Consider the following 19,172-nt stretch of genomic DNA (forward strand, 5'->3'; position numbering starts at 1 on the left):
ATTCTTATGCTTTCTTAAAGTCTGTGGATACCAGGCCCGCAACCAGCCACAGGGGTTTTGGGGGGGGGAGGAAGTCATTACACATATCTAACTTGTGTTTCTGTGTTGAGGTCTGGAGGAGCCACGAAAAGTTTAGGGGGGCCAGCCCCCCCCTCTGGTTGCGGGCCTGGTGGATACACTGATTTTCCTTCACCATTGGACCTCGGTTTTCGGATTTGTGTTGAATGAAAATAAAAACTAAGTTTAATGTCCCATGATTATGTCCTTAGGCTAAGGGAGACTGATGATTAAGGCAATTGGATGATGATGAATTGGTGGAATGAGAATGCAGGAGGAATTGGCAGTAGCCCGAGAAAACCCACAAAGACTATGCTGTCCATCACAAACTTACTTGGACGGGGATCGAACCAGGGACTCCACACACCAGAAATAAGCGCCCTATCACTGAGCCACCGTGCCTCCCCTCGGAATCGTGTTGTGAACTGCTCTGAATGTAATAGCCTTGCGCGTGTTCGATGCTTATGGTGCAAGAAGTACTTTTGTCCTACCGTCAAACGCAAGCCATGTAGTCAGTTAAATATGTTGATTAACTTTCCACAACCTTATTTGTTCATAATATCACTAGTGATAGCAGCAAAGACAATGTTTTATATGAGAAATGAGGCAAATAGAAGGTTTGATGTAACTTTAGAATGGAATGGGAAGGTAGGAAATTAATAGTTCTGAGTAGGCTATTAGGATCTCTATCGAATGAGACCTATATAAAGTTTCATCCTGCTGTCCTAATTCTTCCTACCTTGTTTTATTTTTCGACACTTTGGACATTACTTTTATTTTAGCAAAGTGTACTCATCGCAGAAATTTTCTGTGGAGTAGAACACTTTTCTCATTTTCTTTAATCATATACGAGGTATGTTAGAAAAGTAATGAGACTGATTTTGTACTAACTAAAGTTTTTATGTTTTTCAAAGAATGTTATCCCCTTCAAAGTAGTTCCCTTGGGGAGTTATACACCGGCGGAGTCCTTGTTCCCACTCTTGGTAGCAGCGCTGGAAGTCTTCAACTGTTATGACTTTTAACTGGTCGGTCACAGTCTTTTGAATGTTCTCCAGAGTCCCAAAATGACGTCCTTTTAGGACATGTTTCAATTTCGGGAAAAGGAAAAAGTCACAAGGACTCAAATCAGGTGAATAGGGGGGTTGAGGAACAACTAATTTTTTTTTAGATTAAAAAATTCACTGATGGAAATGGCCGTGTGACACGTGGCATTGTCATGATGAAGCATCCACTTGTCTGCAATGTCTGGTCTCACACGAATCACTTTTCCTGAGCCTTTCAAGGACACTTTTATAAAACACTTGGTTGACAGTTTGTCCTGGTGGAACAAATTCTTTGTGCACGATACCCTTACTGTTAAAAAACAAATCAGCATCGTCTTCATCTTTGATTTGCTCATTCGACATTTCTTCGGCCGAGGAGATGACGGAGTGTGCCACTCTTCGTTTTTCCGCTTTGTTTCAGGATCGTACTCAAATATCCAGGATTCATCACCTGTGATCACACAATTGAAGAATTCTTGGTCACTGGCAATCCTCTCAAGAAGAGCAACACACATGTTTTTTCGATTGTCCTTCTGTTCAGTTGTGAGGTTTTTCGGCACCGTTTTGGCACAAATCTTTCGCATGTTCAAATCGTCTGTGTCAAAATTTGATGTACGGTAAAAGTGCTTAAATTTATCTGTTCACTCATCATCCTTATTGTTTAACGACGGTCTGATCTCACAAGAGCCCTCACACGTTCAACGTTTTCGTCAGTTTTTGAAGTTCAAGGTCTCCCTGAGTGAGGTTCATCTTCAACGTGTTCTCGGCCTTCCAAAAATGATTTATGCCAGCGGAAATCTTGTGCTCTTGATAAGCAACATTCCCCATAGGCTTGTTTCAACTTTTCAAAAGTCACACTCACGGATTCACCAAGTTTAACACAAAACTTTATTACACAACGTTGCTCTAAATTCCGATGCTCCATTTCTGTAACACAACAAAAACACAACTTCACTGATGGCGCTGTCAAAAATAATGTGTTAGCTGTACCGAGTTGTATCCCTTCCACTTTCTCGGACTGAGGAAGTGGAAGGGATAAACAAACCGGTCTAGCACAGGCCGGTAGACAACGTTGCCAGATCGCCCGCAGTGTTGCCAGTCTCATTATTTTTCTCACACCCTGTAAGAATAACGCATTGTTCTCGGTTTTCTCAGACCGTGGTACAATTGTCGCAAGGGAGATACCAGGACCTCATTGCTAGAAGCTGAAATGTAATAGCCAATCATTTTAGGTATTTGAAAGTACAATTTTCTACTAAAATGCCCTGGGATTCAGTGCAGCGTAGCTAATCATTGCGCAAACCGCGAGCAGATATTGTGCAAACTTTCATAGGAGTAACACGTTGTAGCGTACGAGCCCAGCATGTACAATCCACATAAAAGCATAATTTAATATTGTAATTTTTTTTTTCTTGCTCGTGTCTCATAACCTGTAAGTATGCAAAGTTTAGCAAACGTCATATTAAAATTTGGTTTATGTTAAGTATAATGGCCGAGTTTCATTTTGATACACGATTTTCCCATGTTGGAGTTATATTTGTGTGCATAAGATTCCTGTTACTTTTCCTTCTTAATTAGCATTCGAATGAGTGACCGCTTCTTGGAAACTCGTAAATCAAAAATCAGTATAAACTTATCTGGTAAGATGCATTTATTTTATGCAATGTTTTCATGTTGCAGAAGTAACTTTTACTATAATTATATTGAACAATTTACTAAATGTAGCTATAATTGTAACATTCAAAATAAGTTTATTATTCTTTTTCTTCAATCTAATTTTCTGGAAGTTGGGCACTTTTTAGTTGAAGTAATGAGGCCGTGGTAGCTCAAGTAGTAGAGTGTGCACATCTGGTGCGTAGGGTACTTGATTCGTTCCCAGCTTCTATCTAGTGGGCTTTTGGTGGTGGACGAACACCAGGTGAATGAGTTTTCTCAGGACATTTCCGCTATCTCCTACTTTCTTCATCCCACCATTTCATTCATTCTCATCACCGTCATCTTACAGGGCAAAATCGTGGGTCTAGTTGAACTGATGATGGTAAACAGATTTTTACTATATTTGTTGTAGATCTAAAAAGGATCATTAATTCATGGATAATTCCACACATGGGAGGTCTACAACTTCATTGGTTTTTCCGTTGTTTTCTTTCTTCCATTTTTTCTCTCCATTAGATAATTATTTCAGAACTCGCTCAGACTAGGTAATGTGGTTTTCTAAATAATTATAGAGAAACACTAACTAACTAACTCTATGGCCTATGGAACCCGGAGGTTCAATGCCGCGTTCACAAAAGCTCTCCACTGACTTCTATTCTTAGCTAATTGGATCTAGTTTCTACTTTGTATTCCTATTTCTGCGAGATCCATCTTAATATTGTCCTCCCATCTGCGCCTAGGTCTTCCTAATGGTCGTTTTCCGATGGGTCTTCCAGTGAAGACTTTGAAAGCGTTTCTACTTTCTTCCATTCTAGTATAGAGAAACACTAGGAAACCTTTTGTGATTGAGTTGTTGATCCAAAACATCTTGTAGAAAACATGTACCAATTTGTAGGACTTTTATTAAAAGTTAGTTTATATTTAATCCTACAACGGCCAAGAAAGGATCGAAGCGGATCAGAAGGGAGCCCATACCATTAAGTACGTTAACTACTGAATGTATATGTAAGAATTGTGCCAAAATGACAGCAATACTACTATACGTCATTCTCATTGAGCAAGGATAAACAAAGATGACTATTCAAGACCTGAAGTGTTCTTAAAATATTCACGTACTGATACCTGAACAATTCCGGGTTTTCTGACTTATACATCACTTCCACTCCTGAGTCGCACAAACAAATATAGTGAATAGAGGTTACATAAATTTGGATTACTCACAGCTCATACGCTAATTGTGCATCTCACAGTATATACATATTGACATTAGTTATAAATGTAAACATAGGCCAATATCAAAATATTTGACAGTGTTCGAATTGCTGGGGAACCCTCAGCAGTTTACATACGCGTATACTTCAAAATACATTTTACTGGTAATCTTATTCGAAAGTACATGTCATTCTCCTGCGGAAGTCCCTTAATTCGCAAACTGATAAACTCAATCATGACGGTTTATGAATTTCTTGGGAAAAAGAAACAGAAATGTACACACTGGGGACAGTAGTTCCTGTTTGAACTGTATTTGCTATACAATCTATTGTACTGTATCACATTTATTTTCACATTACAGAAATGTTTGTAGGAAATAAAGATTATCCGTGTCCGAAAAAGGGAGGGCTCTTATTCCATAATATTATATATATATGTATGTTCGCCGGGACAACAAGATTGAGGTATTATGGAGGTGTCTGTTAAGGAAGGTTTCACTGTTATTATAAATTACAAAACAATTTAACTCGCGTTCTGTATTAGTATGGAATTCATTGTTTATGAAATAGTACAGACTACTCTCTGAGACTTCATCGGGGATCTGTAGAGCCTCCTTCGCCACCACACGTTTGCTGCCTTTACATTGTTACGAGGCTTATTAAAACCGCTTAAAGAATTTACTCTTTATGATAAAGTCGGGCTAATAAATAATAATAAAAAATAATAATAATAATAATAATAATAATAATAATAATAATAATAACATCAGTATTTGTTTTACAAACTTGGTTTCTTTTATTTTTCAAGTACAGAATCACGTAAAATGTAATGTCGGTTTCATTCTACATGAATATACAAAAGTCCCAGGTTTTTCTGAACGTATCGTCAATAAATTTCCATATAACAAGATTTGACACTTTTTTTTTTTTTTTTTTTTTGGTTTGTTACGTTTATTAGACAGTAATGATCAGGTTTAAAGCAATAACTAAAGCTGGCCTAAGTATAATTACGATATGTTTATCATCGAGGAATGACTCCAAAAGCATTCGGAAACACTGTAACATATTACTTATATATTTAGAAGTTTCTTCAAATCGTCCTCTGCACACAAAAAGTCGTGTGCAAAGCAGCATATCAATATTTGTAGGGAACTTCTGCACTTATTCAAAGGACTTTGAACTCAAAGAAATCAGAAATTGATTGGTGACCCTCCAATGTCGAAAATCAATTCACTGGTAGCTAATGTCTAGGATTAAACCATGCAATCATTACACACATTTAAAAACATAAAAGCATAATATCAATTCCACACACAGAAATTCGTACACACATCAACAAACAGACAATATATATACTTATACAGGAAAGTGTTGGAGAACAATAATATTTTTTTAAAAAAATCATTACTTAAGGGCAAGTATCTTTTTAGAACACTGTTATTGATAGTAATTTTCTTTATGAGATTTTCACGTTTCTGGTTCAGATATTAATCAAACTTTAAAAAAAGGCAATATTCAATATAATACACTTCTTTTATTGCTAATCAAGCATGTTTCACAAGCGTTGTTTATAGTTAATTAAAATTTTTTTGTCAAATTAGGGGTAGAAAATAAGATACACTCAGTAAGGTCACTGGAAAACACGTAATCCACGCATGAAACCTCAACTTAATTTTGAGATCACAGAATTGTGTTAATTATCTCATTACTGCACAGTTTCCGTAAGCAACATGCATGGATAAAGCTTACGATTATTAAAGGAAAAATATTTAAATTTGTAGTAAAAAATCTGCTTGTTGGTAAATTCTCCACCGAACTCATCACTTTAAACAGCAATACATTAACATATATAATATGGAGAAATTAACACTCAAAGACTATGGCAGATTTAAAAAAAATTGCTAGCGTTTACCATAATATAATGTGCATGTTAAATCACGCATATATTTCACTATACTGCAACAAGTTTTTTTTTTTTTTTTTCTTTCTTCAAACGAAGATTTGCCAGTATAATTAACACGATGTATTAATTACACAGCAGAATCAGGGAACCATATTTACTCACATTGCTGCAGTCACATGCGAAGAATAATTGTCTCGAAAGGTATTGGACTGAAGACACAAAGTATGTAGAATTGAAATCATGTCAAAAGTAATTATTTTACTCTAAATTTTGAATTTCAAACACAAGGAATACAAGGAATTTGTGGAATGACAACAGCACTTACTGCCTTTCATGTAAAATGTTCCAAGGATCAATTATAATTACGGGTGGGAAGACGAGACTTAATTCTTTGGGTTGTCTTTCTTTTAATGTTCTACACAGAAAAATAAATATTGGTTCCATAAAGATTCTTATACGATTTTGGTCATTATAATTTCGGTTACAAGAAAAGTTATTATGTGCACGATAAAAATTTGAGATTGATTTTATAGTAGTCACGTTCAAACGACTTAAACACCCAACCAAGAGTAATTTTGTAACAAAGGCTTCAGCCCCTTAAAGCCTTTGAGACTACTTACGATAACCAAAGACATGTTTTGAAATAAAGATGAGAACTCAAGTTATTTGAATATGATCATCAAAATGGGGTCACGAGAAGGGCATAAAACTAACGCCCACCGACACACTAATACATGTAATATTACACCTGCGTCTAACATCTCTGAGTTATATAAAGAAAACACAAATTTAAATTTATTTCGTTAATAGTGGGATTTATAACAAAACTGAATACTGTACAATACAAGGAAACAATTAGAAACATATCAAAACTAAACATCAGGTACAGCAAGACTTACGAAAAAACAGGGCCTTAATGTTTCCACGATTTATGGCATTGAACAAGACACGTTACAAAAAGGCCCTTCTTGCATCCGATGTAGTAATTACTAATTGCCATGTACAGCTTTTGTTACTCTATGGCTTTATACTATGTAGCGTAAAGATATTCTAATGTTTCTTTCGACTGTTAAAGAAATAAATAGTGCCCTTGCGTAAATAATTTCCTTCCTTTGTGTGTATTACATTCAAATTAAATTTTCTCGCTAGGACTAAAAGAGGGTATTCTAAATATTCCAGTATTCTATGTCCTAATGATGTGGTGCTCGGTTATGACTCTCAAACGTTATTATGACTTTCTACGGTAAGCTGTCAAAGTACTTCAAGACACTGGGAACCCAACTTAGTCAACATAATCCAGTGTTATTTTCCACAGCCTTCATTGTTTCAATCAAATCAAAATTTGATATTCTAGTTATTATATATATAGCGAAGAAATTCGCTCTGATGATAATTATGAACTTTTCATATGAGTTCTTCATGAATACAAAAATTAGCTAGACAGGCAAGTTCTACGGAATGGAGGGAAGGTAACATACTGAACGCAATAAAGGACAAGAAGAAATATTGTCTGAGACATTGAAATATATTTCAAGCTAAAGGGAAAGATACTATGTTCCCTGACAATATTAAAACAACGTAGATAACATTAAAAAAAGAACATTGTTGAAATCACTGTAAGGAGGGCTGAGCATAATTTATCACACTAATATTTAGCTCAAGAAATATGCAGTTACTTTCAATTTCAGAGACGAATTACAAGAGATGTCACACTTAATTTCTGGTATGGCCATTAGAACTGGAAGCATTACCATGTCATGGATAGGAGGTAGAACAATTTACATAGCGCTATAAAAATAGCAATAAATTGGAAGCACACACGTCTAGCTTACTTTACTAAGAAAATATGTGAATAGATGAAGCTTGTCAAAGGAAAAACATTTCAAATTGCAGTACTTCGTTAATACAATTTAGGATATTTTAATGCTTGAAACATCTAATTTGAAAGCATAATTTAAAGTTCAAGCAGAATTACAGCTCGTATTTAATACAACTCTTTGCTACATGCATGACAAACACATATTTTTTAAATATCTATTCATTGTTTAATTTATCCAAAAATCTTTACAACTGGATACCAATATCCTAATATTTGTCTATAGATGTTTTGCACGAATTTTTCGTGTATCAATTTACACTATTGAAGTTTAGTTTCATATCTTAAGAAATCAAAGTGAAGTCCAAACAAGTTCTAGGTACACGCAAGAGAGCAAATGTTTATCTTCTACAGCAAAACACAAATTTAAAAAACAGACTTCAGGTAGTCAATCATCACATGCTTTGTTTTCGGTTACAAAAACTATGCCCTGCGCAGTCTCCTCTAACATGAACTTAGGACTTCATGTCAAATCTAAACGTTTTGACAACTAATAAATCAATAATTTTAATGATGCATTTCAAACTGACTTATGACGGAGGCTTTGCACTTGATAGGTAACGTAACTTATGTAATCTGAAATCCATTATTTACTGAAAAGGAATATCCTAAATGAAACAACTCCTCCAAGAATGTAATTGACAATCTGAATAACATTAAAAGAAAACTAAAAAATGCATGGAAAATAATTCGGAAGGCAATGTAACCATAGGAAAAAGAAAGAAAGAAAAAAAAAACTGGTAGTAATATTTTGTGAGGTACTTTTATACACGGACTAGAAAAATATATTTCGCGCGTTAGTAAGTTGTTCAAGTGAGACGATACAACAAGCGCCCGCTATTAATTTCTGATAAACGATCTTAAAGCTTTCAATTTTCCTATCATCTGAAACTAATGACGTACTTATCTACTCAATTCCAAAATGCTCTAATAATGATCGAACTATCAATTGTCTTGAAACAAAGCTTACAAAGACAAATACAGGATGTACTGCAGCTTCTAATTTTACCCATTTATGAACAGCAGTACTATCACACTGCAAACTTATGGTACATATTACACAAAAATGAATCTGGTATTCATCATTGGATAGTCACAATTTTGAGAATATAGGATTTCTCACTGTACAAATCGTAAATATTTAAGTATTGAATTACAGTAAGGTATATTTATACATATATATCTATATTTTCCCGGCTCATTTGTAATTTTAACAGGAATTGTTAGGTTAGTCCCTTTCTTGAGCAACACTTATTTGATCAGACCTAACATGTATACTCCTTTCATAGAAAGGTTCGAGAAATCTATTTCCAAAACTTTTTTTCACTATACACAAACTACTTTTACAATGAGCACAACTAATAAAAATACAATAAACGCATTTTCCATTTTAAATTTTGACAATCACTGCTCTAAATGTTTATAAAAAAAATAATTAAAGCACGAAGTGTACACATCAGCTATACCTGAACAAGTAAGATCACATGTGTGGAATATATAGCGATAGGGGAAGGACGTACTGCTACCTTTTCAACTGGGTTACCAGAATCACAGTGACTATCACGCCAACTATCACAGCCAGGAGCAGCAGGAACCATAACTTCTTCCGATACCTACTCTGAAATAGTAAGAAATTAGCCATTTAGTTTTCTCTCATCATGACCTTTCACAACACAATTCTCATTAGACTACAGGACGTCATCCTGTTTATTCCCGTTCTTCGTATATGTTTTATATTATGCATTACTAATGATGATTTAAGGAAAACCTGTGGCCTTTTGTGGGCAAGTAGCTAACGTGCGTGGTCCTGCGTTTGTTTATCAACTGGAATACTCAACCTCAGTGCTGAAAGAGGACATTAAATTTCAAACAATTGCGAAAACCAATTATGAAGATGTTAATAATGATGTAATTATTTGGTTGTTATACTGTTGAGCATCGCCTTTTCTTATCAAGCTCACTGCAGAAAACTGTAAATGCCAAGCTAGTCAGGTGGCAATATGATGTTAAAGTTATATGAAAAAACACCATGAAGAACACAATTAAGAGTGCTTTTTCTTTAAGACTTCGAACAGACATTCTACACATCTAGCCCGAAAAGAAAGAAAGAAGAAGAAAAAAAAGTTAATTTGGAACAAGTAATGGTTGAATGGATGCTGAAATGTGGTACCGGTAAAAATGAGTCCCACGCCACCGACCAGTAGAATGTTTTATTAAGTTCCTCAGGAATACCGTGGAAGCGGACTCTCGGAATAGTGTTCATACAATTGCAGACGAGTTAAAGCATACACTATATATTATTCCATACGCTCAGGGAACTACACACCTGCCCGATTACGTAGAACAGTCGAATATTAGAGGTGTATATATATATATATATATATATATATACACCTCTAATATTCGACTGTTCTACGCAATCGGGCAGGTGTGCAGTTCTCTGAGCGTACGGAATGACGGAATGACCAGGACGATTTCCTGCATTCGACTGTCACTACGACAATGGCAAACGGCCAGGACAGTAGATAGGATTATGATCAATTCAGGACAGTCTCCAAAATTACCAATCAAAAATTTTGATGTTGATTCGTTGTGCCATTTGTTCATTAATATCCATCGTCGATACGAACAAAAACAGGACACCACAAAATCAATTTCACTTCTAGCTGTACACTCGCCTCGACAGTCTGGCAGTTACTGCCATTCCAGTGGGTGCTCTGCTAACAAAGCAACAAGTGCGCATAGCCTAACTCAAGGAGACACTGCTAGCTCAGTTCGCGTATTTGGACAGACCACGTATATTATATATATATATATATATATATATATATATATATATATATATATATGGTGGAGCTATGAATAAGGGCCTCTGATTGGCTGAGGGCAGAAATCTTTGGAACAGAATAACACTGTTCAACAACGAAAATGTAAATTGAACAAAATCAGCTAATTCTTATTGATTTTGTGGTGCTGATCACGAATTTGAAAGTTATTTTCGAATATTAGCTCTACTTTTCGTTTTACAGGCATGTCTAACGCTTTAAAAATAAATATATTCGCTTCGTTTGGGGTAAAATGTTACGCTGATCCGGCAACACTGGAGAAACTATATGAACGCTTGGTTTCATTGTGTTCCTTATCTCAGTAGTGTTCTACTATTGTTAGAAAAGACGGGTTTAGTGCAGTTATCAGCGTTTTGGGCAGGGTTTGAAAAAACCCGGGTATTTTTGAAAAAACCCAACCCACCTGGGCCCATGTGGGTTTTTTCGGGTATTTTCGGGTTTTATTAAGTTTTTTCGGGTTTAATTGAGTTTTTTCGAAATATTTCAATCTTTTTGGGGTAAAAATGTTAAAATATGATTTATATTTCATGAGTGTCATTGTCACAACTTGCAACAACTTTCTATTTACTGCTGTTTTGAAAAAAATGCCGCCATTTTGAAATTTTATATTGGATCGCCGAAAAAATCCATACAGCAAATTTAGAATGTCTTGTTCTTCTACCCTCAAAATATAAACTTAAAAAGTCCGAAAATTGCACCTTGTAGCATGGATACCCGCTATTTTGAAAAATGGACGCCATTTTGAAATTTTATGCCGCCAAAATATATACAGCTAATTTAGTCTTTCGTGCTTTCTACTTTGAAAATTTCAACTTGAAAGACCTAAAATCGCGCTTTGTAGCGTGGATATCAGCAGCGGCGCAAATTTGTCTTCAACATTGGGGGGACGGGTAACGGTATATATATATATGCGATGTACAAAATATTTATGAAGGCGAAAAACAATGCTGAGGAGGATTACCCATGTCGGTCTCGGCGTCCTCCATAGGGGACATAAAATATGACATTATTATTGCTTTATAACTTTAAAATCCGCCCGGCAACATTGAAAACTGTTTACAAGGGATAATCCAAGTATGATCATTCCCTGTAAACAGTTTTCAATGTTGCCAGTCTGATTTTAAAGTTGTAAAGCAATAATAATATCGTCATATTTTATGTCCCCTGTGTGGGACTCCGAGACAACATGGGTAGGGGAGCAGAGTTGTCTTCAACATTGGGAGGCGGTCAGATTTGAGGCTTATTCTGGGAAGTATCAATTTCATCTCACTTTCCTTTGTGACAGTTGGACACAAATCATCACATTTCTTCCTAAAAGACACATTTCCAATCGGATTATTGAGGGGAACAGTTCCAAGATTGTAGGGGATATGTCCCCATCATCCCCCCGGGAGTTTCGCCAGTGGATATCAGCTATTTTTTTTAAAAAAGCGCGCCATTTTGTAATTTTACGTTGGTATGCTGCCAAAATCTAAACAGAAAATTTAGAGTGTCTGTGGTTTGTATCCTGAAAATTTAAAAGACCGAAAGTTGAACACTGTGTGGTAAAGGCAGACAAACTAACAAATGTAGATCGAGTCATCCTAGGAGCCTCAGTGACGTTCGTCAAATATGAATACCAAATAGCTATATTAATTTAAAACAAAGACATAATTCATCAAAATGTCTTAAATATTTTTCAACGTAAAATAAATGGTCTTATTGTTGAAGTTTACTTTCGATGCTTTGTGCATTCAATTACGGGAATTACCCGAGCACTTGTTGCAAGACCGCTCTTTTCCGAAAATTAATTTAAAACAATTAACAAAGATAGGCCTATAATTCATATTTTATAAAGTAAATGTTTCAAAATGTCTAAAATGAAATGAAATATATTTATTGTTGAAGTATTCACTTTCGATGCTTTGTGAGTTCAATTGCGGGAATTTCCCAAACACTTCTTTCACGACGGGTTTTCCCTGAAAATGCAGCTTGCTTTACTGTACATCGAAACTTCCATTAATACTGAAGTTTGAATGCAACACTTGAAATAGTAAGCGTTACGTAGTCTTCGGAGCTCCGACCATTAAGCTTCTTAATTTTGACAAGAATTTTTACGTTATTGCTAGTGTTGATTCTACAGAATGCTTATATGAAGGCTAGCAACAAATGACTGAACTTAACTGCTGTTGTTGGAAAACCAAATTTTACTGAATACTTTTGTTACCATCAAAGGTAAGAAATAATACTAATAGTTTTACTAATGTATTTACATATTTACTGTTAGTACCGGCACCTATGACCTTAAACCCGTCAACGTATGAGGGATAACGTCCCTCGGCGGCGCCGAGTCAGGAAACACCTTATTCACGGAAAGTATTTTCTAAAATATACAATCGCTTACTTTACTTCAAATAGGCTATAAGCATAATCCGCACATTAATTTGTTCTACAATTATCTCAAGCTAAGGTGAGTTTTTTTAAATTTATTTATTTATTCATTCATTCACTGCATTTAGAGCTTTATAAAGGTCTTATGTTGATTATTGTTGTCTATCTTAACATCTTAACATGAAAGCATATAATTCGCCCAAAGAAAGTTTAAAATCTGATAAAAATAACTTTCAATGTGATCACCTTAGTTGTACCAATAATACACTAACAAAAAAGTCAAAAACCCAGGTGGGTTTTAAGATGTTTTTTTTTCAGGTGGGTCCAACCCGAATTTTCGGGCTGGGCCCACTTGGGCAAACCCTGGTTTTGGGTGTGACGTTTGTGTAGTGCAGGACATAAAAATACAACTACAAGTACGCAAAAATACTGGTATTTCGAATGTATATTTTTAAATAGTTGTCGGAACTATTTCAAGCGACATTTTGAGGATTTCAATAAACAAAAATGCCGCGAAATTGTGTAAACAGTGCGGATAGCTTCTGCTACGTGTGTGGGGAAGTGACATTTTCCTCACAAAAGCAGACTATAACACCACTAATAAGAAAAGCCTATCAATATTACTTTGGTTGTAAAATTGGAGACCAAGATAAATCTTGGGCACTCCACATTGTGTGTAACACTTGTGTCAGCAATCTAAGAAATTGGATTAATGGGAAGGGGCGCTCAATGCCTTTTGCAGTGCCCATGATTTGGAGGGAGCCAAGCGACCACATCAGAGACTGTTATTTTTGTATGGTTCCTTCCTCAAGAAGGGAATTTCCACGAAGAAGAAGCGGGCCTTGATCTATCCTAACATTCCTTCTGCAATGCGCCCTGTTCCACATGGAGAAGGACTACCTGTTCCTGACCCACCTAAAGAATACGATCTTTTTTCTGATGATGATCAAGAAGTTGAAGCTCCTGAATCAAGTACTTCGAAGGACCCTACGTTTGTTGTAGAAGAACCTCCATGTGAACCACATAGACTTACTCAAGAGGAACTAAATGATCTAATCTGAGACTTGGACCTCTCGAAAAGCAAAGCCGAAATTTTAGCGTCACGCTTAAAGCAATGGAATTTATTGCAGGAAAAAGTAAATATTTCAGTATATCGGAATAGGGAGAAGATGTTCACTTCATTTTTTACTATGGAAGACACACTTGTGGCATGTACAGATGTAAATGGTCTCATGAGGGCACTTAAAATTAATTACGAACCTACGGAGTGGAGGCTCTTTATAGATTCGTCCAAGGTGAGTTTAAAGGCAGTGCTTTTACATATTGGAAATGAACTTCCTTCAATTCCTGTAGGTTACGCAGTTCATATGAAGGAATCTTATGAAAACTTGAAACGTTTACTTCAAGCCATTAAATATTACGATTTTCAGTGGCTCATTTGTGACCTTAAAGTAATAGCACTGTTGCTAGATATGCAGTTAGGGTATACAAAGTATTGTTGCTTTATATGTGAATGGGACAGTAGAGATCGTGGATCTCATTACCGCAAAAGTGATTGGAGTACCAGAGAAACTCTTCAGCCGGGAGTGAAAAATGTGCAGCATGAACCACTGGTAGATCGTAACCGAATTTTGCTTCCCCCTCTACATATTAAATTAGGTCTTATGAAAAGTTTTGTTTAGAGCATGAACCAAGAGGATGAGGCCTATAAGTACCTAAAAGGACAATTCCCTCGATTAAGTGATGCCAAAGTTAAAGAGGGTGTTTTCATAGGGCCACAGATTAGGCAACTATTCAAAGATCACAAGTTCGACGAAATTCTCCAAGGTGAGGAGAAAGCTGCGTGGGAAAGCTTGAAGAGTGTTTGTTCACAGTTCTTGGGAAGACACCGAGCAACAAATTACAAACAACTGGTAGCAAAGTTGTTATTGTGCTACGAAAATCTTGGTTGCAATATGTCTCTGAAACTCCACTTTCTTCATTCACATCTAGACTTCTTTCCCGAAGATTGTGGAGCAGTAAGTGACGAACATGGTGAGCGTTTCTATCAAGATATTGCAGCCATGGAGAAGAGATATGAGGGGAAGTGGAGTTCTAACATATTGGCCGACTACTATTGCAAGGGATGCTCCAGATATAACCTACAAAAGGCAAGCCAAGCGAAGACGCTCAAAATAAAATAAACATAATCCTGTACAAGGGATCACTTGAAACTTTTGTCTACGTTGCAGTGTAGTTCTTGCACAAAAAGGTATTTGTACATATTTTTCATGTTTTGATGTTAATACTGATTTTTATTACGGAATTGTTAATGTTTAACTTGACCACGATTACTTTATTTTCTGTATCGCTGTGAAACTGGTATTTGCGCAATTTTGAAAAAGAAGTACAAGGGTATAGAAAGCTATAGGTTAGGGTACTTCTTAACTCCCCAGCTTATCACATCACAGTGAAATAGATAAAAAAAAAAGTGAAATGTAGGTTTTTACAAGGATTTTGCTTAAATGTTCTATAAATATTAATACATTTGTATATATACAGCTACTGTTGTACAAGGGCGTTTTTTTCACAACCTGAGCTAAGAAAATTCTTCTATTATCATTTCCTTTCATATTATGCTTAAATGAATGTAAAAATCGCAATTTCAAAGAATTTACATACTTTCGATCAAAATTTGTTGAACAGTGTAATAAAAGAAATCCATCAGGGCTGGCCTTAGGTGGGGCCCGATTGGGAATATTTTACGGGGCCCCGGGTTTACAACTAACTTGAACCTGTATTTTATATATATATATATATATCGCTCTCCCTACTGGTCTTGTGGTTATCCTATTTCCCTTTATGACCTTTTTCGATCTGCGAAATGTTCTGGTGAAAACGCTCACCCTGTTCATTGCTTATAGCAGCTAATTTTTCAGAGAAATAACTCAAATGGAAATGCAGACAGTGAATGGATTTAAAAAAAAAAAAAGGAAAACACATTTCATCCTTGTGCCTCCCAATTTTTGAAGAAGGTTCTGTACCATAGTTTTCTTCTCTTACAAATAAACCTATCGATGTTGAAATCTAGTATCTTGATCAAACTTGACAGAGAAGTGTGGAATATCAAGAAACGAGCGCAGGCAAAATTTAAAGTGCTTCCGTCCATAACGACGGCCGCAGTGGTCGGAAACCTGATTGATCAGAATAAGCCATAACAGTAGGTTTCAAGTTTGAAAATTCCATTTTAATTGTAAAGCGGGTCAAGGGATGAAAAACACATTAACCTATACTGGGAGGAAGTAGACATCTATTTGAGGGTATGCTTATTATGACCGCCATCTTGTATCTCGCTCGACTTTTTTAAATAGGAAGGGTGTCATGTAATATATTAGACTGAGCTAAAATTTTACGAAAAATACAATGGTGAAGTTTATGTTTCCATACGTTTATATTTGTAAGACATAATGAAATACACATTTATATGAATTCGTTTGTTTAAAGATTTCTTAACAACTTTATTTTTTTGAAAATAATTCAAGTTAGGCAAATCTAATGTAGGCTAGTGAGAACATTGTAGGTAGCTACTTATGAAAGGTATAATCAGCTTGATATTGTTATCGATTGCAGACAAAATGAAATGATGATGAGACGATCACAAACCTTAAGGAACTGATGGAAGATGGATGACATATTTTCCATTGCATTATTCGAGTTAGAAAACAAACCTTCATATGCAGCTACCTATTCATTACGCACTAGTATATATTCGATTTTCCTGATTTTATTTTTTAAAAAATAATAATACATCCACGGGATTTTTCGCAGGAGAGGGCAAATTTTGTCCTCTGGTTTTATTTTTTATATAGCTATAATAAGAGAAAGAATATGCAATGAAGTTGCATTGAGGCTGATTTATTTGATACTATCTCGGTATTCATGGTACTATCACATGACAACGTCAGGAACTCTTACTTAGTGAAGTGTTCAAAATCAAAGAGGGTTTGCACCCAGAATAATTATATACATTTTTACACAACCTCAAAGAAAACAATATTTTTATTCTCAGGGGTGTGTGTACGGAAATTTGGAGAGTGTTAGCTTGGGGGTGTGCAATCTACTCCCTGGACATAAAATCTGTTTTTACAACAGAAGTTGTAAAAAACAAAAATTGCAGCATTAAATTCAGAAAATATTTGCTTATGCGCGGAAACTTAATACAAACTATTCATTTCCTTGTTAGGGAGAGGTCATACCCTCCCTTGTGGAGTACATGGATGTACCTGTATTGCAATATGTTGTTGTGTGTACTTGAGAGCAGCAGAGCCATCTTAATAGTATCACAGCCACTTGACTGGGGGCACGCGAGCAGAATGGCATGTATTAATTACATGTATTAGGAAGACAGTTTATCAGATGGACCACAACATACTTGTTTGCTCTGGTGCCTAATATGCTCTTAAAACGGCACTATGGAGAGTAGATTAGACTGGACAGAAGAGTAGACGGCACTAGCGCGGGGACCGATTGGCAGCAATCGGTCCAATTGGCTTAAGGCCGGCCCTGAAAGCCATAGCCATCTCACAGGAAAGCAATGATCTAGAAGAGACAATGGGCTTCAACTCAGTCCTATCCGGGCGGTTCTTTTTAAGATAAAAAAACAGGCGTTCAACAAAGGCACTTCTCGTAATCACAACAGTCAATCACAGGCCCCCACATTCATAGCTCCGCCTCTACATAGTCACACAAGTATATGCCCACATACCTCCGGTTTCATCATCATAATCCCTGAAGAAAAATGCAATGTCTGCATTCGAAACACTGAAAGTCAATATTTTCACCTGGCTGATAATCCAAGGAAACTTATTAAAATCACGTCGCCAGAAAAAAGTCTATTTCTTTCTTCATAATAATCTGCTTTTATAATGCTATCTTTTACTAAGAATCCTTATAAACTACGCTGGTTCATCTTCGGACTCTTATCTACCTGCATTGTAGAATACATTTGAGCACATTCCCAGAAACCTTTAAGTTCTGTACAGATGAGATACAGTCTTGGTCATAGAAACCTAAACTCAGTCCAAAAGATGAACCTAGATCCTTACGAATTCCCTTTGTCTCGCTCATTTTCCCTGAATTGAACGATACGCAGACAGGGGTGGAAATTGAACAATTGTATTACTGAACGCATTATGTAATTTTGTTTCCTGCACATTTAGATCAAAAATATTTACCATACTGGAAAATACGGTAATGTTAAGTCGCAAATTTATTTTTAATCTAAAACTATTAAAAAGACCGACATAGAATTGGAGACAACATCATAATTACAAATAGCCTACAATGATTAATAACCTGTTTCGCGCGATTGTTTTTTATTTCATTGACAATTCGAGTTTCCCGAAAACATGACCTTGCCCAGTTAGCTTCACTGAAGCCAAACTAAGGAATAATTTATGAAAAATCTATCGAAGCTCTTTTCTTCTAACAACGTAGGTAGGAATTTATTCAGAGGGGGGATCGAAAGCTTCTCCGGGGGACCACATTCAATATGAGGGCAAATTTTATTAAACTTTGTAAACACCCTTACGAGTAGGCAAAATTTGCAGAAAAGTCGGGATTTCGGGAGGTTTAGACTCGAGGACTCACCCCTGCATACGTCTCTGGCGAGTTACTCTTTTTTTTTCTTTTTCACAAGAAAACAGCCGTGGGACCTACTGCAAAATTTCTGTAAAGGCCGCATATATCTCACAGGACCTACATGTCTATTATATGTTGCTACTTTTGTAAGGCCGTCAGTTGATCTTGGGGAGTTTTTTTTTTTTTTTTTTTCTTTTTCAAGAGAATAAACCGACGAGACCCCGAGGAAAGGTTTTCTGAAAACTATCTAGTAAATTTATTTGTATTTTTTGTAATTTTGTTTTTATTTGTAGCTCATGCAGAAAGTTTAATGTAAATTTCATGGTATTTACGTGATTCTCAACTTCGTGGGATATTTATATTACCATTTTTAATGCAATGCACTCACCTGTATGAATATTGTGTTGTTAATAATTTCCAACCCTGTGCTCAGAGATAATAGGAACAGCATTTTAACATTCTTTCATGAATTTTTGAACATCCTTTTTCCCCTCATAAAGTAACTATATACAATGTCTGCACAGAATCTGCATAGTTCTATTTAAGCATGGATTTGCATATAAGTAAATAAAGAAAAATGGAACCCGATTT

At 35.8% G+C, this 19,172-nt stretch overlaps 1 protein-coding gene across 2 annotated transcripts in view; it reads right to left on the minus strand.

Moving 5' to 3' along the window:
* Nucleotides 1–4,739: 4,739 nt before the first annotated feature.
* Syx13 (syntaxin 13) overlaps nt 4,740–19,172 on the minus strand; it is a 45,867-nt gene continuing 31,434 nt past the window's right edge. For both annotated transcript variants that reach the window (XM_081751638.1, XM_081751639.1), the window contains exon 6: nt 4,740–9,364. In XM_081751638.1, coding sequence (XP_081607764.1) covers nt 9,269–9,364 — 96 coding nt within the window. In that variant the 3' untranslated portion in view covers nt 4,740–9,268. The remainder of the gene's footprint in view (nt 9,365–19,172) is intronic.

Source organism: Thermobia domestica, chromosome 3, assembly GCF_964235325.1.
Source record: "Thermobia domestica chromosome 3, izTheDome1.hap1.1, whole genome shotgun sequence".
NCBI lineage: Eukaryota > Metazoa > Arthropoda > Insecta > Zygentoma > Lepismatidae > Thermobia > Thermobia domestica.